The following is a 21,583-nucleotide window of genomic DNA, read 5'->3' on the forward strand; positions in this document are numbered from 1 at the left end:
TTAAAGAGCGGGGTGAGGCATATACTCAATGGTGCGATGACATCGGTATTGAGAGATGGGTGTTGGCATTCGATGGTGGTCATCGTTGGGGACATATGATGACAAATTTGGTAGAGTGCATAAATTCTGTCCTCAAGGGTGCACGCAACCTTCTTGTAACTGCCATTGTCCGGTCAACTTTCTATAGGCTGAATGAATTGTTCACTCGGAAGAGTACCGAGGCTCATGAGCGTCTTCACAACGGATTTACGTATTCAGAATTTGCAACGAAGAGAGTTGAAGAAAGCTTTCGACGTGCAGGAAACATTGTGGTCAACCGATTCGACAGGCGCAACGAGATGTTTGAGGTTCACAAAATGCAAGATGGTACCATTTGCACTGTTAACCTTGCGCAACAACACTGCAACTGTGGCCTTTTCCAGGTCGAGCGACTCCGATGTCGCTACTTGCTTGCATGTTGCGCCAACCAGTATTATAAACAAATAATAATATACTATTCATAATAATAATTACTCAAATATAACAATAATAACAATAATAATAACCATTTATTATATTATCATTATCCTAAACAATATTCTATTATATATACACTAACCATCGTAACAATTTTTTTGAATTTCCCCGAGACTAAAGCATAATAATAGCTAACAATAATATTGTATAATAATAACACTGACACTAACAATCCCAATAGTATTAATAAGAACAATAACCGCAACAACAACAACAACAACAATAATAATAATAAAAAATAAATAAATAAACATTTTTTTATTAAACAGTATTATAATAATGGCTAACAACAACAACAACAACAACAACAGCAACAACAACAACAACAACAACAACAATAATAATAATAATACAAATAAATATATTTATCTATTGATCATAAAATTAAAAAAAAAAACTTACCCATTCAGGATGATCCAAATATTCAATGATGTGATCCTCAAATCTAGTAAAATTATGCACCATATTTTTCCTTCTTCCCTCAGTTGAACTTAAACCCCTTCCCGGACTTCTTCTTCCTCCATAACAGCACAATGTTTTAACTCCTAACCTTCTCTTTCAGTATTCACCACAATGTTCACTTACCCTCTCTTTCACTCTCACGGCACAATGTCTCACTCTTTCTCAGCATATTGTTTTCCTTGCTTGCGTTTTGGCTTTAAAAACACTGGTTTCACCTCCCATTGTGAACACATGTCATGCATGCAAGGCTGCAGGCTGCCGAACGCAACTTGCGACTTGCTTTCATGCTGGCCAAACGCAACTTGCGTTTTGTGATACCCTAGATTGGTCAAAGGCTGCTCCTGTCTGCATGCAGGGAGCCACAGGGTACGTTTCGTTTATTGGACTCCCTTCCCTGCCAAATGCATCTTGCGTTTTGCAGTAGGTGGCAGAATTTTGTATTTTGTCCCAAAAAAAATGTTACCTGCGTTTTGCAGGTGACTGATGTACACAGGTCCACATTTGTGGACAATACACCATTGATCTATATTGATGATTATCACCATTATTTGATCCATAACTAAATTAATTTCTGTTGTTATTGCTATGAATTTGTTGTGTGAGAATGATGTTTTTCACTCTGTATGGTTGGTTTGGACTCTGAAGATTGTGGGAAAAGGGAGAAGACTTTAATAGCGTGGACCACAAGGTGAAATTTTGTGTGGACCGATGGATTAATCATGTATTCATAATTTGAACATAACTTGTTGAATTGGTTACTTAAGCAATAAGCAATTTTGAAGAGGTAATGATGCCTTTCAAATCACACTTTTGTGTGTGGTAAATTAAAAAAAAAAAACCTAAAAATAGAAGCCATGAAATACACGGTGGTCAAAGGATGCTATATAGAAGAGACATTTCACAACCACTGTTTAAGTGTCACCGACCTAATCAGATAGAGTATGTTATGAGGAAAGTACATGAATAGTGTTGTGGCCATCACGTGGGCTTTAAAGCATTGGCACAGAAACTAATAAGAACAGGGTATGATTGGACCAATGATGAAAGCCTCCATGCAGCTCGTCAAAATGTGTCTAAGGTGCTAAGAGCATGGCAATTTCCATAGAGTACCAGTAGAAAAGCTAACTTTAGTCATGACATCTTGGCCATTCACAATGTGGGGAATTGACCTCTTGAGACCTTTTCTTATGGCACCAGAGCAACTCAAATACCTCATACTGGCCATCAGTTATCTCACGAAATGGGTGGAAGCAGAGGCATTAGTCAGCATCATAGCAGCCCAGTGCATGGAATTTTTTTGGAGGCAAGTAATCAATCGATTTGGAAATTCTGAGGTCGTTTCTCAGAAAATGGTACTAGTTCGCAAATAAGAAGTTCCGTAACCTTCTCAAGGGGCTGGAAATCTGACAACATTTCTTGTCGGTTGAACACCCGCAAACAAATGGCTAGGTCAAAGCCGCAAATAAAGTTATCTTAAAATAGATAAAGAACTGACTGGATCAAAAATAGGGTGCCTGAGCGAATGAACTCGGCTCCATCCTCTGATGTTATTGAACTACGACACAATCTGCAACAGATGAAACACCCTTCCGACTCACTTATGGTACCGAGGCGGTAGTGCTAGTAAAACTCGAAAAGCCAAGCCCAAGACTCCTCTTCGAGACCTTCAACCAAGGGACAGAGATGGACCTGGTTGATGAAGTGAAGGCTATGGACCATTTAATAGAAGCATCTCTCAAGCAGTGAATCACCCTAAGGCACAATCAAAGAGTTAAGGAAAGAGCTTTTGTCCAAGGAGACATAGTCTTTCCTTGCCTTGGGAACCCGTCAAGGGGGAAGGAAGGTTTTAACGAGACCTATGATTTCCTATTTAAGTTCATGATTTCCTTATAAGTTATTATTGTTATAGTCACTCAATAGCAGAATTTTAGGAAGTGGTCAATCCCAAAAACCAAAACAAAAATAAATAGATACAAGCGAATATCTAATCTAATAAGCAAAATGCTAAATTTCAATAACTTAACCAAAACAAAGTCTACATTGGCCCATCAGGCAACAAAACCAAGATAAATTTTAAGTCTAAATTAGCCCATCAAGCAATAAAACCAAAATAAAAATTTACATCAGCCCATGAAGAAACAAATAAAAAGGCAAAATAAAAATCTTAAGTTTTATTCTTGAGAGCCATGTCCATAATCTGTCTGTCTTTGATGACCTTGAAGGCTATAAGATAGGAAATGTTAAAATCGGGAGAAATGAGTGCCACTTATTATTTCAGGGCCTCCTTAGTAACAGAAATTGCCTCCTTTGCATTTTTCACAATCTCTGTATTTCTTTTCTTCAAGTTAGCCACTATCTCCCTAGTATCTTTGGCCTTCTTTGCCTCCGTAGCACAACACTTGGCTTTGGAAATTTTCACCCATAGCTCGGTCTTAAGGTCAGTAAGCTGTTGGATCTCGTTCCCGACCTCCTTAGCTTTCTTCTCAGCCTCAGCCTTTGTAGTATTTACTGCGCACTTTTCTTGGGCAGACATGTTGCAATTGGAGAAAAAGTCCACAATCCCAGAAGGCAAATGTTCATATACGAAGGCCGAAAAGTTGAAGGCCTTCTGCACAACAGATGGGGCATCAACCTCTTTGCCTTTGCTGCTGCCTTCATCTTTTTTTCGCTTCCTCTCTTTGGGCTCTGGGTTTGGGATGACGTGGAGATCGTCATTCCCACCAAACGCCTCGTTCTGCTAATTTCCCTCTTGACCAACCTCAGACTTGGCAGTCTCAACAATTTGAGGGATGCTCTCCTCTTTGTCCTCCTCGTCCACCTCAAGAAATTTAGCCATCAAGTTGGCTAAAGTCGTGTTCGCGTCTACAAAATTGAACAAGATAAATAACAGACAAAGTGGCATGGGAAGAAATAAAATCCACCAACATATTGATGACTAGCCTCCTGGTCACCTATGACCAGCCAAGGGTTAAGAGCATTATTTTCCCAAATTCTCATAGAAAATTTTGATTAGATAGTTGGCACCAGTTGCATAGCTTCAGTGTGTCAATAACCTCCTTTCACCCTCTAACGTCAACCAAAAGGAATGGTAACCTCTGGTCAGCCTTACCTTGAAATACTCTTCTTTGAACCTATGGAATGAGTCCTCCGGAAGACCAAATTTTTTTTTTGGATTTGATCCGAAATGACATGTATTTTTTTCTTATGTTTTCTTTCTCGATTTGGCACAATCAGAAGGGAAAAGAATAAAAAGATCTCCACAATAGCCGAGATCTTTAAATACTCGCATGCCAGCTCACAACCACTTAATAACAATCCAATTGTTAGGGTGAAAGTTGGGAAAGGGTCACGACACACCAGTTGAAAAGGGACATCACGAACGACAAAAAAGAAATCGAAGTCCCAAGACACTGAACATGGGTTTATAAACCCACAATCAATTTAGGATACGAGTTACCGATAAGTTGACATAGCATATGTGCTCTTGCACATTGGGTAGTGAAAGGTCGTACTGCGCTTCCATTGCGCCACCTCCGCAAATCACCCAAGCCTCCCGAAGCTCTTGCTAATCACCCTCACTAAGTCGCGAAGGGGTTCCCACCACATTGGAGGTACACTAGTAGCAAATTCTGGGAACTCCCAAATGAGTTCCAGAGGATGAGGATTGACTCTCCTTTACACCATACCTACAAATGGGGACACCATCATTATCATGAGCCTAGCATAAAACTACACTAGCAAAAATAAGTGTGAACTAAGAAACTATTTCTATCAAGATGCAGTGGTACTATCCTTTCTACCCTACCAAAAACCTCTACCAACATCTCCACCTAGAATCTTGACAGATATGCTCAGCAAAAGCTAGAAATAGATGTAGCAGATACTCTAACAATAGCTAAAAATAAAAAAAACACTTGACTGAAAAAAATAACTGAAGAGGAAGAGAAATTAAATGCAAGGGATCAATGAAGTCATAATCCTCAGAAAAGTAATGAAGAGTTCCACAAAGAAGAAATGGAAAATGAAAAAAAATGCAGGTTGGAAAATGAAGCGAAAAGAGGAAAAATGAAGGAGAAATGAAATGAGAAGAAGAAAAATGAAGAAAAGTTGAAATAATTATCAAACAAATATGTGCAACCTCTAAAAGTACAAATATGAAAGGACTAAGGGTAAAATTGTAAAAAATTCCAAATAATAGCATTTAAATTCCAAATAATAACATTTAAATTCCACTCACATCAATTGATGTGATGCCTTGAGAAGCGTGCACGACTGCGAGCAAGAAACTAGAAGCTTCCGATAGTACACATGGAAGCCGCCCCATCAGGCTTCGAAAGCTTGACAATCACCCAAGTCCACAAAAATGCATGTAACATCGTCAACTCAGACACGTCATATTTGAGGGAACTATTACGGACCCGACCTCAGACCCAAACAGCCCTACTACAATCCAAGAAGGTACCCCTAGCTCCACACGAGTCTAGGGCCCAAAACCTTCACCTATCATCCGACTCAACGATGTTTTAACAACTTTTCAATTTTGAAATTCAAAAGACCCTAGTTTCATAATCACCCCAAATATATGAGTAATAGTGAACCCTATATAAAGAGGAGTTATCCGCTCCTTCAAGTATGATTTTTTGAACCCTAAAAAATTTCACCTCTTAAATGTTTACTGATTTGATCGTCATAGTATCTTTGCAAGTCACCCCTGCCTTTTTTTCATTCTCAACTACTAGAAGGCTCGGTAGGAGGCCATTGTGAAGTCTCAAAAGGTGATCTCCTATTTTTCAAAGGTAACTCACGAACAATTCTTTACATGTATGCTCTACTCTTTTAAGGGCACGGATTCCATGTGCCGAACTTCTTTGGCACACCAGTGCACATAGCACTTATCTTCGGCTGACCGATGCGCCATTTGATGTTGGCCGTCGGATCTCTCTTATTTTTTTAATCCAATGGTAGAGATCACCCTTCCTCTTCCCTCCTTTGATTGGTTATTGGATATCTTGTGTCAGAGGGGCTATTTTAAAAATTTATTTTGTTGCTGGTTATTTTTGTTAGATCTGAAAACTATCTGGATTTATGTAGAATTAGTTAACGATTTTTAAGATGGAATTATTTGAAGTTAATGATTCTGCGTTACGTTTAATCAGAGACGATGGGTGAATAACGAAACTCTCGCGCGATCTAGAATTTTCACAATTAAATTCGCGTTGTAAGTATAGCTTCTAGACCGACAAGAATTCCTTTCTTACAAAAAGTTTTGGTTGTCACAAGTAACAAACCCCTGATAAAATTGATAACCGAAGTATTTAAACCTCGGGTCGTCTTCTCAAGGAATTGCAAGGAAGTATGATTTATTATTGGTTATGCAAAGGTATATTTTGGAGTTTTGAAAAGGTTTGAACAAGTAATTTAATTGATAAGAAAAATAAATTAATAATGAATAAAACTCTTGGCAAGGTATGAGAATTAGAAGTCCTATCATAGTTATCCTTATCAACGGTGATGAGAATTGGGTTTTAACCCCACTTAGTTAAGTCAAGTGGACTAATTAGCTTGATCCTCAAGTCCTAGTCAATCCCTGTGGGAAGACTAGCTTTAGAGCGATCCAAATCAATCAGTAATCTGCTAATTTCAATCACTGCTGAGTTTGACAACTCAAGTGTTACCAATTACTTAACCAAAGCCAAAAGGAAGAAAATATCTAAATTAAATTAAAAGCATCCATATAAATAAAGCAAAGCAAAGTCAAATCTGAAATACCTCAAATTATATTAAATAAAACATTCAAATCTAAACACGAAGAGTTCATAAACAAAATTGAGAAAATAAATAAAAGGAACATTGAACCTGAGAAGAAGTTGAAATCCTAAATCCTTTAAGAGGAATCCTAATCCTAAAACCTAAGAGAGAGGAGAGAACCTCTCTCTCTAAAAACTACATCTAAATTATGAAAAGTGAATAATGGAAGACATGTTCATGAATGGATGCATTCTCCCACATTATAGCCTCTAATATGTGTTTTCTGGGCCAAAAACTAGGTCAAAGACGGGCCAGAAATCACCCCCAGCAATTTCTGGTATGTACAGGTTGCGGGAAAGTGACGCGGAAGCGTCGTCCATGCGTTCGCGCAGATTGGGTTTTCGCCAGGTCACGCGTCCGCGTGATCCACGTGTTCACGTTGCCTGGCTTTGAGGCAGCTATGGCAAATTATATATCGTTGCGAAGCCCCGAACATGAGATTTCCAATGCAACTAAAACCGCGTCATTTGGACCTCTGTAGCTCAATTTATGACCGTTTGAGTGCGAAGAGGTCAGGCTGAACAACTTTGTAGTTCCTTTGACTTCTTGCATTCCTTCCACTTTTGCATGCTTCCTTTCCATCCTCCAAGCCATTCCTGTCCTGTAATCTCTGAAAACACTTAACACACATATCAAGGCATCTAATGGTAATAAGAGAGGATTAATATTAGCAAATATAAGGTCAAAGAAGCATGTTTTCAATCATAGCACAAAATCAGGAAGGAAAACGTAAAACTATGCAAATAGTATGAATAAGTGGGTAAAGAGTTGATAAAAACCACTCAATTCAGCACAAGATAAACCATAAAATAGTGGTTTATCAATGGGGTTGGGCTGGGAAGGAAGGAGTTTCATCGTTGACGTCGTTTGACGCATACTAGAATCGTGTGGATGTTTACGTTTCCGTCACTAACCATCAATGGAGTTGCAGGAAGTTTCCCCCACCCCCTCACAGAATCACATTGCAAAGCTACCTACTCTTCGAATGACGCATCTATCGCGACTCATTGGTTCAGAAGATGACGATTTGCATAGTGTCATTGCCGGAAGGGGTTTCGATCGCCGTTGAAAACAAGGAGTGTTATTTCAGGTAGATGTATGACTTTGCAGGAGACGATCCACAAGGAAGGATCCAAGCAGCGTGGAGAAGGTGGGCTAGAGAATGATGAATGAGAGGCAAAACTCTTTTCGGGTCGGGGCGGGTCAGGTTGGAACACTGCTGGTTGGACTCGGCTCAATCCAGATGGGCTTGTAGATTATAATTTTTTTCTGAAACCAATGACAGGCTCAAGTGTTGGGTTATTAATTATTTTATTAAAACTAAATCACTCATTTGGTATGGTCTTCTTTACAATACCCAAAAAAAAACCTAACATGGTTGAACAAAGAAGAGGAATACCCAGGACAAAAAAAAAGAGGAACACCAAATTAGTTATTGCATGTATAGTTAGTAGCTGAACAATCTAATAGCAGTATTAAATATTTAAATTTTCGTAGGATATAATAATTAAAATACTCTGTAAAACCAACTTTTCTGGTGCATAAAATTAATAGAAACGCTGAATATTTAACATGCACATTTTTTTCCAATTGAACCCGAGATTGCATTCATGCAATATGATTGGTTGAGGATGAATACCTATCCTTTAACAAGCAGAATTTGATGTGACTTTTTAAGGAGATTTTATTATTCAATAAAATAATAATGCACCTCTTTTATTTTTGGAAAGGTAAAGGAATAAATTAAATTATTTCGTTGGAAAGGACAGTCAGTATTAAACTATTGCTTTGTAGAATCGAAGCATTTAAATTATTGATGTGTGTTGTTGAATCTTGTTGTTTATGGCTTTATGCTTCTCCTCGTATCTGGCATTACAGTATGTAGCATTATTTACTATTTTGTTTGGAATTTACGCATGATTATCCTCATATGGAATATATTTTTATTGTGTTTCTGTTGTTGTGCTTGGAGAATCCTAAGTTTGATTTGGTATGGAGGATTCGTTGGATGATGATACAGCTTAAGCATGCGGCTATACACAAATTATTATATTCATAATGCAAACGGCATGTGTGGAACGATCCATTATCACTATGTTTTAAAGATAATGCTCACACGCATAACCTTCGCATCCAGCAGTCAGTATTTCATAACGGCGTTAGCTAATAGGCCCACCCAAAAAAAAAAAGACCTGAACAGTACAATACCACAGCCCGTTCTCCGTTACATGGGCCGCCCCAGTTACAGACATTGCGGGGGAGGGGTCAGTTTATGGTGTCTCCATCCCGTTGTTGCACTGACCCCTAAGACCTGTACTTTACCTCTCCAGCAAAATGTCGGCCAGCTGCCGTATGATTTCTCCTAGTTGATTCTTGAGGTCCCGTCTCTCTCTTTCGATCTGGGATACATGGTACTTGATCGACGCAACGGCCTATTGTAGGTCCTCAATCGATTGGCTGGCTACAAGTGATGTAACTTTGTTAGCAACACATTGACACTGACGCAAGTGACTAGACGTGGGGGTATCGCAAGAAGACAATTTTCGCTTACCAGATGCACCTGGTACCTCCGTGGAAATCGATGTCACCGTTGTATCATGACGTCCACCGTGAACGAATCGATTGAACTCTGACACCGGCGGGAGCTCGCTGCTCAACCCCGGAACAAGCGATGCAGTCACATGGAAGTAGTCGTTCCAGGCATTCACGACCTCTTGGTAACTTCGGTAACGAAGAAGCAGGTTCCGTGGAAACACATCCACCTGAGCCGATGCCGACTCCCAAGTGGGGTATATTTCGGGTATCCTCTCTCTAAACACGACGTACCACCCACCTTTTATTCGCATTGCCATCCGACTGTTAGAGGAGATCTGGTAGACCTTGTAGAGGGAGAGGGGGTTAGGCTTGATGGTGGAATACAGTTTATGAGTTTTTCTCTCACCTGGAGGCTAAGAAATGGAAGAGAAAATAAATAAAGCAACTAAAATGGTGCAACAGGAGTCGAGGTTTACTTGCACGCGGACCCTCTGTTCAGGAGTAAGGGTGCAGGGACTCTAGGTTCAGGAATAGGGGTGTACTTGCACCAGCAAAGATAAAAGTAATAACCGTATCAATCACCACTATTAATTTCAATGAATTTATTATATTTTTAGAATTAATTTTTATCAAGAATTAATTCCCAATATAAATTGTTATCGAGTGAACTTTTTCATTTTAATATGGAGAAAGGGTTGGTGTATAGCAAGCTTATGGAGGGAATTGTTATATGTGTTCCCAGTTAAATAGGATATATGCTTTTTTAATTAGGTAAATTATACTATTGCGATAAGTACAAATTATACTATAATAATATATAACAGTTAACATTCCGTCCATGTATTAATACTTGGTTTTATCTGGACGCATCGGTAAATAAAGAAAACATCTAGGGAAACGTATGTGGTACTAAACTACAACCCCCAATGGCAGTATATTAAAAAGAAAAATGCCACAAGGTTATTTACAAATTCATCTATCCTCTTTATAATCTCCAATAATCCCTCCACGAAGTCCTTGCAAATGGCCGGAAGTTCCCAGAAGGACAGAAAGAAAGTGGACGTATCCATTCAGCACGAATGTCCACTGAATCTTCTTCCTCGCGAAATATGGTCGATGATTGCCACGATGGTTGCATCGAATTTGATTGAGGATCTGTTCAATATGCAGATGACGTGTAAGGTGTTCTTGGGTGCGGCGAGTTCAGACGCTGTATACAAGCATGCGACGATGTCGTATAAACCGTTAGTGCACTTTTTAGTTTACCTCGACCGCCCTGAAAGGAGATTCCTTGATCGCTGCGTGGAAGTAGGAAATGTGGATGCCATACTCCGGCAGGGGTTCATGGAGTATTTCCGGTTTGGCCGCTGTGACAAAGGGATGGAACTGTTTGCTAGGGCTTCAACGGAGGGTAGCGTCGAAGCATGTTACCTGTGTGCCACATTGCTACTGTGTGATCACGAAGACGAAGAAGAAGTGCAAACGGGTGTTCAAATGATGGAGGTTATCCGTATTTCTGGGCAGCTCGAGAGCTGCAGCAAGTTCTTTAGGGACATTTTCAACGATTTCATGGTGTTCTTCAAAATGTTTGCATCTGAATGAACATGACTATTTACCACTCTTGTAAATTCGCCCCCGACTGTACTGTTGTGGGTTTATCTTTATGTAATCCGTCAATACAGTGGCTAGCAAATGCCTGTTTGTTATGATCCTTCATTAACCCCTTGCTATGCGTACTGATGGTGTGTTCTATTTTAATATATGTTTTTTGGTTAAAAAACTGTTAGTTTGATCAATTAATTTATCATAATTATGTGGATGACACAGACGATGCAATTAATGCTTATCTTGGCTAGAACTTAGTCCAAATAATGCTTTCTTCTTGAGTGGAATATGATCTAAACTCTGCACTATTGAAGTTACGTTTGAATGGACAGAAGACTATTTAATCAATCAACCTTTTACACCACTGTCCATTTTTTTCTGGGGCTAGGTACTAACTTAGACCGTGACAGTGAATTTATACAAAATTGGTAACTTGGATAGGCAATAGGGAGTCACCGAAAGGGGTCAGGTAAAAAATGGGAACGATATTTTTTTTATATGTGCAATGATAATTGACATATGGTGTATAAAATTTGTACAAACATTGAATAATGAACATGCATTTATGTTCCAATTGAACCGCGGGATTTTATTGTATCCATATAATATAACTGGTTGAGAGATTAAATACTTGTCCTTTAAAGAACAAAATTTGCTTTCATATTTTACGGAGTTTTTATTATGTAATTGCACTAATTGTTTTATTATAACCTGAGAGAGAAGTACTTTGAATTTTGTTTCAATCAATGGCTTCGTATTCTTTGTCATCCAAGCAACCTAATTTGCAAGATGTTTATTTCCTATAATTTCATATAATATTAGGATATTATAAAAATTATACTATGTCTACATTCCTTTGTTTTATTATTTAGTGTAAGATGACGGTATGTGCCATTAAATTAGAAGGCTCCCGTAAACATTCGTGACAATCAAACTTGCTGCCTGTGGAGTAATACCAATATGCAAGGAAGGATAAATCGATAAATACGTCTTTGATAACGCACACGTAAATAATTGCCGAAATGGTCCGAAATCACGATTTGGAAATGGTATTTGGCTCCATCGTAACATAAATCCCTAATCGTGTGTCAACAGGTCATATGACTTTTGAAATTAAAAAGCAGACAGATGAAAGTAGATATAATTATATTAATCGAGTTTAAGTTCCACTACAGAAGATCAAATGGGAGACAGAACAAACAAAGGAAATAAAAGGATCATACAGGCTTCGACAAAAAACATGACATTAAGATATCAAGCATGTGCAGTAGGTCAAATAACTCCGGCCCCGTCTTCATTCTACCCGGTTGGACGACGACCCGGACGGAGCAAAAAATTTTGCTTTTTCTCCAAAACGTGGATCCTGCGTTGCAAGTCACACCACGGTAGAACCTCAAGCTATTCCCGTTCACGGCGCTTGGTGATTTCTGCCATCAATTCGTTTACTTTGACATCCAATTGGTGAAGGATCACGTCATTCTTTCACTGCGCTATTTTCAACTCCTTTTTCAGCCGTTGCCTTTCCTTCTCCTCTTCCTCCAGTTTATCCTTCTTTACCTCGAAAACGAATTTGACGGCCAACATCTCCACCTTCGCCTGCCTCAGCTCTGCTTTGGTTGTTACAAGTCTAGCCTTCAAAATCTCCTCCCTCCTGACCAGTGCGGCCTCAACGAGGTCATAATCTGCAGACTAATGGCGTGGTCGGGGACGGATTTCTGCGACATTTTCTCGAGACTAATGACGTGGTCGGTAAGAGCATTGATCGAGAGTTTTGCGAGATCGTCGGGACTAATGGCGTGGTCGGTGACGAATTCCTGTGACATTTTCTCGGGAGAAGAGGACGACATATGGCAGACTACGACGACCCTTAAAGCAACAATTTTTGTTCCTACGACGACGGTTGTCCTCCGGTGGGTCGTTTTCAGGCGATAGACGTTGAATCTTCCTTCTGAAGTTACGCCGAGGGTGCAAAGTAGAAGCCGTGTGTGGAGATGAGTGTTGCGGTGTGGCAGACGGCAGAGAGAGCAGTGGAATGTCGTAGAAATAAGGAGAGGGAGAAAGATAGACAGAGAGTGGAGAGAAGGAGTTACGGCAGAGAAAAACTGAAGAAGGGTTAGTATTTAGTAGGGTTTCGGGTTGTCAATAACGGGCACACACACACACACATATATATATATATATATTATAAAGTAGGAAGTTGCTTGGTATTCTTTTTTTCGTAACTAATGGTTCAATAATAGGGTTTTTTTTTATGAAAATAAAAGATTAATTTAAACTAGTTCGATGAAAAAAAAAAGAAGAAAAGATAACATTTATTCAGTGAGTAATTAAAGTAAGCAACTAAGTTGACATGAATATAACACAAAAATCGAACAGTCAACGTTAAATTATTGTGTTGTAAAACCAAAGTATTTGAATAGGATAGCACATTAGTATTAAAATAAAGGGGTAAGTATTGAGTTAAGCTTGTCTAGAAAAATAAAAAAATTGAAAACGAGTATTTCGTTCGTTCCCTATTAATTATCTGATCTCTTCCAGAACAATCGATAAAGAGACATACGAGGCACTGAACCATTTTAACAACAAAAAAAAGGATATAATAAGAGCACAAAATGTATCATTGGTGGTCGTGTCTCGTCTTGATATTTTCCAAAACCCCTGGCCTAAGTTGCTTGCAAATGGCTGGAGGTTCCATGAAGAACAAAAAGAAAAGGAACGCAGCCAAGAAGATCAGAGAGAAAGGGACCGTATCCGTTGAGTACGAATGTCAGCTGAATCTTCTTCCTCGCGATATATGGGTTAGGATTGCCACGAAGGTTGCGTCGTATTCGATTAAGGATTTGTTCAACATGCAGGCGACTTGCAAGGTGTTTTGGGGTGCAGCGAGGTCCGATGCTGTTTACAAGGAGGCGTCGATGTTGGACTTGCCAATTGCGTCCTTTTTATACTACTATGGCCGTCCTGAAAACAGGTTCCTAGAATGCTGCGCGAAGGCAGGAAATCCGACTGCCCTACTCTGGGTGTGGATGACTGAATTCGTCTGGATTGGTCATTGCATCGGTGGAATGGATACTCTGACTATGGCTGCAACTGGGGGCGACTTGGAAGCCTATTACATGTGTGCGATGCTGCTACTGTCTCATGGCAAGGAAGATGAAGAGCACATCCGAAAGGGACTTGAATTTTTTGAAATTGTATGTGATTCTGGGGCGCTCGAAAGGTGCAGAGAGGTCTTCAGGCAGGTATTCGCGGGTCGGTGGGTGGAGGTTAAGCCGTTGGATCTTGGAGAGCCCGAGGTTTGTTGGTCTACCAGTTGCTGTACCAGAGGCACCATGGGTGATGTGGAAGATTTATCCCGCTGATAAACCCCAATTTTGTGGTTTATCTTGTGTTGATTTTAGGGGATTTTATCATCTTTTCTCACATTTATTCAATGAAATAGCATGATTTTGTGAATTTCTCCTAATTTGTGCTTAAGAGTAAAAACATACTTTTTAGGCCTTAAAATTACTAATTTTAATTCACTTTAATTTCATTCGATGCCTTGATATGTTTGTTGGGTGATTTCAGGATTAGAAGGCAAAGATTGGGTTGAAGGAATGAAGAGAAAGCATGCAAAAATGGAGAATTCATGAAGAAATGAGGATTTGCTGAACTGAAGGCCACGCGCACGCGTCACTCCACGCGTACGTGTGAGATGAAGATTTGCCAATGACGCGTACACGTCACCACGCGTACGCGTGACCAGAAAATCAGCAATCGACGTGCACGCGTCATCCATGCGCACGCGTGATGTTGGTCACGTGACTCACTTAAAGGCAAAATGCTGGGTGCGATTTCTGAGCTCATGGAAGCCCAAATCTAACTCATTTATGATGCTTTTGAACCCAAGAATGGCAAGGGATTATGGGGGGGGGGGGGAGAGACTCATAGTATAGTTTTCATCATATTGTAGGTAGAATTCTAGAGAGAGAATCTCTCCCTTCTCTCTAGAATTTAGGGTAGTTTAGGTTTAATTTTCTTAGATTCACTTTCAATTCTTGCTTTGATTTAGTTTTCCCTTATTAATTCCTTGATATTACACCTTTGTTCTTCTAGTTCTTATTGTTAATTTCCTTTTCATGTCATTTTTATGTTGATGCACTCTTGTTGATTTGAATTTCTTTTTAATGCAATTTTATATTTCTATGTCTCTTGATGCTTACCTCACTTGTTATTGTTAATTTCTTGCTTTTGTTAGTTATAGTTTCCTTTAATTCTTGCAATTGATGATGTTTACTTTTATTGCTCTCTAGGTGTTTGTTAAAATGTTTTCTCTAGTTATTGTGTAGTTTTCTTTACTCTTGGCCTAGGCTAAGAGAATTGGGTGACCTTGAGTCATTGGGTCTCATTGAATTGGTGATTTGAGAACCCTATGTGGTCAATTTGATAACCATTGACTCTATCCTACTACTAAGTTAATTAGTGGCTAGATTAGGACTTATGGATTGATGTTGATCAAGCCTATTTGACGTACTTAATGCTTTGAGGTAGACATTATACTTACTTCAAGCATAGAGGTAGACTTAATGCGTTGGTCCCTCATAATTGTCAATATATGGTTTGTTGACAAGGATGGTGATCTTAAATTCCTATGCTTAGCCAAGAGTTCTTCCTTTCTTTTATTAATTCTTGTTATTTACATTTCTTGTTCCTTATTACAAAAACCCCAAAACATTCCTTCATAGCCAATAATAAAGCACTTCATTGTAATTCCTAGGGAGAATGACCCGGGATTAATACTCTCGGTTATTTTATTGGGGTTGAACTAGTGACACCCAAAATCTTTTAAACTTTGATTTGAGCATTATTTGTCGGTTGGGAACTATACTTGCAACGAACTTATTTCCTCTAACTGAGAAGAAATTCTTAGCCGACGGTTTTGCTCTTTCAAGTTTATGGCGCCGTTGCCGTGGAATTGCAATGGTGTTATGTTATTGGCTATTGTGAATATGTGAATATGTTTGTCTTTTACTTGTTTGTTAGCTTTTGTTAGGTTTAGGTCTTTGTTGCTTCTTTTTGTTAACTTTTGCTTTTATTTGCTACTATGAATTCTCACCCCTTTGGCTATGAGTTTGGTTCAAATTATGTTGTAGAAAATGGGAACTACAATGACAACATGCGTCAAGGATGGAACAATCAAAGATGGGAGGAGCCTCAAGGGATTGATCAACCTTCTTGGCAACAACAACTTCCGGTTCCTTATAGGTATAATTCCAATCCTAATGCATATCAATCTAACAGATGTGGTGATCCTTATTGTAGTTGTCAACAACCACCATCATATGCCTATGAACCACCTCCTCAACTTAATTTTGAACCACTATCCCCTATCACCAAACACCTCCATATGACCCTAATCCTTATCCACCATACTAACCACCTTATGAGCTATATGAACCATACATGGAACCATAACAATTCCAACACAATTACTCCTAAGAACCACCTCCATATACACCATCTCCATACCCTTACCAAGATGAACCACCTTCCAATTATGAACCCTTTCCCCCAAACAATGAACCCTCTCTTACACCACATCCAATGGATGAGTCTCTCCATGCCTTCAAGCTAGCACAACAAAGAGATATTAGCTCTTACCTCCAAAGACAAGAAGAGACACAAAAGGAGTTCAAGAAGATAGAAGCCGTGCTTGCCACCGTAGCGGAAGCCGTTCGCAACATGGTCTCCTCCCGCCTAAGCCTATGCGATCAAGGCACTTCCATTGTTGAATGTGGAGAAGCAATCAAGGAGCATAGTGAGGGAGTGAATTTGGAGCTTCAATGTGAAAAAGAGGAGTTGAAGCAAGAATTGTCAAAAGGGGAGGAAGTTGAGATAATTGAGTCGGAAGAAGTGGTTGAAGACCTAGGAGATGTTGGAAGTCCATGGGAATGTAGAATTAGAGAGCCTTCTTCCAAGAAGCTTGACATTGATGTTGAGGAGGGTGTGCAACCTCCAAGGCATATCATGGTTGAAAACTTTGAAGAGGTTGACCAAGAGATGGATTCAATCATTGATGAATTCCTATCTACAATTGAATACTCTCCTATTGGACTTGACATAGAGATCAAGGAAGAAGATACACAACCTCCCATATCCTTGGTAAGCAATGAAGAAGATATTGAATTGGAAGGAAGCTACCAAGAGGAAGATGTTGAAATTGAAGAAGCTTGTGAAGAGGTGGAGATAATCAAAGAAGAGCATAAGGGAGTGGAGCTTGCAAGACCATTGGAGACACCCCTTCCTAAGTCACCATCCTACACAACATTCAAGTGGGTAAAATCCTTATCCCTAATCTTTACTTTCTCACTTGAATATGGTTTGGTTGAAAATGATGGTCAACTTAGAGCTCTTTGTGGAGTTAAGAGTAGGAGAGAATTTTGTAGTGATTGGAAAAATAATGTTAGGCTCATCAAGGTTGGATGCTCAAGGTTTAGGAGCAATGGTTTGTGTAGAGCTAGATTGCTTGGGCCTAGGAGAATGTTTGGGTGCTCAATTGTGAATTCAGATCACCTACCACCCGGATGGAATAATGATGATCAACTTGAAGATGGATATAGAAACAAGATTTGAGATCCGAGCATATATGAAAATCAATTTTGGGAGCCCTTAGCTTGTGTGAAACTTCATCGAAGCTTGGTGCCATCAATTTTAAGATTTGGAGCTTACTTGAAATCCAAGCATTAGTGGAAGTTCAAGGATGAGTACAAGCATAAACCACAGAGACAAGGAGCTTCCCAAATGTCCAACTTAAAGACTTAAACTAAAAGTATTAGGTGGGAGACACCCCACCATGGTAAACTCTTTCCATTCTCTTGTAGATATAATCAGTAAATGAATTGAGTTGCCATTGTAGGTAGTTTTTCTTATTTTCTATACTCTTATACATTTTGCTTTTATTGATAGGTTGTTTGTTAAATTTATGTTTTGATTAGAATAGTTGTTGTTAAATTGTATTTTGCTTGAAGCGTAAGTTTTGGTTGTTTTGTATTTGAAAATTTTTCAAAAATAAAAAGATTTGTTGTTAAATTTGAATTTTGATTGTTTTAGAATGCTTGTAGAATAGGAGAGTGCCCTGTTTCTGTTTTCATATGTAAAAAAAAATGCGCGGCACGCCTAAGCGTGGCCAACGCGCACGCGTCGTATGGCATTTTGTGCGAAATTTGTGCGAGAACAGTGCGGGGAGCACAACTGCTACCCACACGTACGTGTGGGTAACACTTACGCGTCACCTGTATTCTCCGCGATCCATGTGTACGCGTGGACGATGCTTATGCGTCGATCCACCATCTTGCCTACCGATACGTACACGTCGCCGATGCGTGCGCGTCGCCCTTCGCGCCCTGTTTCCCCTGTTTCTGCTCTGTTCTCTTTTCTTCCTTTCTTCCTTTCTTCCTTTCTTTCTTCTTTCTTCTTTCTTCTTTCTTCTTTCTCTTTTCTTCTTTCTCCTTTCTTATTCTTTCCTTTTCTTTTCTTCTCTCCTTTCTTCTTCTTTCTTCTTCCTTTCTTACTTTCTCTCTTCCTCTCTTTTCCAATTTCCACTTTTCATTTTTCTTATTTTTCATTTTCTTTTATTTGTTGCATTTACTTCTTTTCATTCATTGCATTTTAATTTTGTTTTTATAGCTTGTTCTTTTTTTTCTTTTCTAAGTCTCTTATTTTAATAATGGTGTTGGATTCTCTTTTTTCATGTTGTAGGTAGAATTCTAGAGGGAGAAGCTCTCCCTTCACTCTAGAATTTAAGGTAGTTTAGGTTTAATTGTCTTAGATTCACTTTCAATTCTTGCTTTGATTTAGTTTTCCCTTGTTAATTCCTTGATATTACACTTTTGTTCTTCTAGTTCTTGTTGTTAATTTTCTTTTCATGTCATTTTTATGTTGATGCACTCTTGTTGATTTCAATTTTCTTTTAATGCAATTTTATATTTCTACGTCTCTTGATGCTTACCTCACTTGTTATTGTTAATTTCTTGCTTTTGTTAGTTATAGTTTCCTTTAATTCTTGCAATTGATGATGTTTACTTTTATTGCACTCTAGGCGTTTGTTAAAATGTTTTCTCTAGTTATTGTGTAGTTTTCTTTACTCTTGGCCTAGGATAAGGAAATTGGATGACCTTGAGTCATTGGGTCTCATTGAATTGGTGATTTGAGAACCCTATGTGGTCAATTTGATAACCATGGACTCTAGCCTACTACTAAGTTAATTAGTGGCTATGTTAGGACTTATGGATTGATGTTGATCAAGCCTATTTGACGTACTTAATGCTTTGAGGTAGACATTATACTTACTTCAAGCATCGAGGTAGACTTAATGGGTTGGTCCCTCATAATTGTCAATATATGGTTTGTTGACAAGGATGGTGATCTCAAATTCCTATGCTTAGCCAAGAGTTCTTCCTTTCTTTTATTAATTCTTGTTATTTATATTTCTTGTTCCTTATTACAAAAACCCCAAAACATCCCTTCATAGCCAATAATAAAGCACTTCATTGTAATTCCTAGGGAGAACGACCCAGGATTAATACTCTCGGTTATTTTATTGGGGATGAATTAGTGACAACTAAAATCTTTTAAACTTTGATTTGAGCATTATTTGTCGGTTGGGAACTATACTTGCAACGAACTTATTTCCTCTAACTGAGAAGAAATTCTTAGCCGACGATTTTGCTCTTTCACCCGCGTCTCGTGTGTGCAGTGCCTGGCCGATTACGAGGTTCGGGTGTTCCTGGAGTTGTTTGCATTCAAATAAAAATGTCTATTTTGAGGTTTGTGTTTCCCAAGTTTGTTGTTTATGCTTCTCGTATTTGGTATTACCGTATCAAGCATTATCTCCACATTTGATAAGAATTTACGCATGGTTATCCTCATATTAAATATATTTTTATTATGTTTCTGTTTTCGTGCGTGGATAACTCTTAGTTTGAATTGGTATGGAAGATTTGTTGGACGATAAATCGATGATATAACTTGAGTATGCGCCTATACACAAGTGATTAAAAGTCGTGGGGAAGGCAAACAGTATATGCAAAACAATAATAAGGTTTTCGTAGAGAAGATCTGTTTTTCGTTGTAGGGGGAAGGGGGTTAAGCTTGATGGTGGAATATGGTTTAGGGGTTTTCCCTCGCCTGGATGCTCAGAAATGGAAAAGTAAATTGAAGAACTCCAACGGTGCAATAGTAGCAGAGGTGTATTGGCACGCGGACCCCACGTTCAGGAGTAAGGGTGTACTTCACGCAGAAATAGGTTCAGAAGTAGGAGTGCAGAGATACTAGGGTCAGGACTAGGGGTGTACTTGCACCCACTTAGATAGAAAAAAAAGGTTTGTTCTGTCAATCAATATATTAAATTGAATGCAATTAATTGTAAATAAAAAATTATCATTTAATTCGATAATTTAATTTAATTTGACCATTTACGATTTTTTAATTGAGTTAAAAATACTTAAATAAAATTGCAAACAACCAAAACATCATTGACGTTTCCCATTTCCGGATATCGAGGCAAATTGAAAAATGAAAATGAGACTGCCCACTGCCGTTTGGCAGAAGAAAGACACTTCTACTTGTATACGTATATATAAGTATAAGTACATGTAGTAAATGTATTAATTATACGGTATTATCCATAATGTTGGGCAACGAAATGTCTGACACGCTAAGCCATATATATATATATGAACTTTTATAGGATAGAAAATAAATGTTACAGTTGAGGATATATACGTTTTGGAAATTGGTATTATCACGACAACTGATAAGTTTAAATGATAATAATAATAATAATAATAATAATAATAATAATAATAATAATAATAATAATAATAATAATAATAATAATATATAAAAGCTTACATTTCGTCTCTTAATTGGCAGTCATTTCTCCTCTTAATAATTTTCGATAATCCCCCAATAACCCCCCTCTAGCCTCTGCCAAGCCCTTACAAATGGCTAGATCTTCCAAGACAAACAAAAAGAAAGGGAACGTGCCCGTCGAGCATGAATATCCACTGAATCTTCTTCCTCGCGATATATGGGTGAGGATTGCCACTAAGGTTGCATCAAATTCGATTCATGATCTGTTCAACATGCAGGCGACTTGCAAGGTGTTTCTGGATGCAGCGAGTACCGAAGCTGTGTACCAACATGCGACGATGTGGTACATACCGTTAGTGTCCTTTTTATTTTACTTTGATCGGTCGGAAAGGGGGTTCCTCGATCGCTGCGTTGAAGAAGGAAATACGAATGTTATACTTCGGCAGGGGTTGACGGAGTATTTCTAGATTGTCCGCTGTAGCATTGGGATGGAACTGCTTGCTAGGGCCTCGATGGAGGGCAGCGTCGAAGCAGGTTACCTTTTGCCATGTTGCTACATTGTGATCACAAAGACGAAGATGAAGAAGAAGTGCAAAGAGGTGTTGAATGTTAGAGTTTATCCATACTTCTGAAAAGGTCGAAAGGTGCAGGGAGTTCTTCACAGAAATTTTCTGGGAGCGATGGATTGACGAGAGACCATCGGATCCGGGACATGCCGTGGCTTGTCAGTCCACCACTTGCACTACCCGCGGCACCATGGCTGATGTGAATGATGTGTCCCGTGTCTCATGTGTGCACTGCC

The 21,583-nt window shown here is 38.8% G+C and overlaps 2 protein-coding genes across 2 annotated transcripts; both read left to right on the top strand.

Annotated features, from left to right (window-relative positions):
* Positions 1–10,344: 10,344 nt before the first annotated feature.
* On the top strand, positions 10,345–10,923 carry LOC107620212 (F-box protein At2g35280-like). Its single transcript, XM_016322412.3, has one exon. It carries the CDS (start codon positions 10,345–10,347, stop codon positions 10,921–10,923), a length of 579 nt encoding a protein of 192 aa, XP_016177898.1.
* Positions 10,924–13,604: 2,681 nt separating this feature from the next.
* LOC107620213 (F-box protein At2g35280-like) lies at positions 13,605–14,288 on the top strand. Its single transcript, XM_016322413.1, has one exon. The coding sequence runs from the start codon at positions 13,605–13,607 to the stop codon at positions 14,286–14,288; it is 684 nt and encodes a 227-aa protein (XP_016177899.1).
* The last annotated feature ends 7,295 nt before the right edge of the window (positions 14,289–21,583 follow it).

This window comes from Arachis ipaensis, chromosome B10, assembly GCF_059453495.1.
Source record: "Arachis ipaensis isolate K30076 ecotype BB chromosome B10, ASM5945349v1, whole genome shotgun sequence".
In the NCBI taxonomy this organism is placed as follows: Eukaryota; Viridiplantae; Streptophyta; class Magnoliopsida; order Fabales; family Fabaceae; genus Arachis; species Arachis ipaensis.

What these genes read in the sequence shown, in the direction of transcription:
- LOC107620212 (XM_016322412.3), top strand. Translation starts at nt 10,345, where the DNA reads ATGGCCGGAAGTTCCCAGAAGGACAGAAAGAAAGTGGACGTATCCATT.
- LOC107620213 (XM_016322413.1), top strand. Translation starts at nt 13,605, where the DNA reads ATGGCTGGAGGTTCCATGAAGAACAAAAAGAAAAGGAACGCAGCCAAG.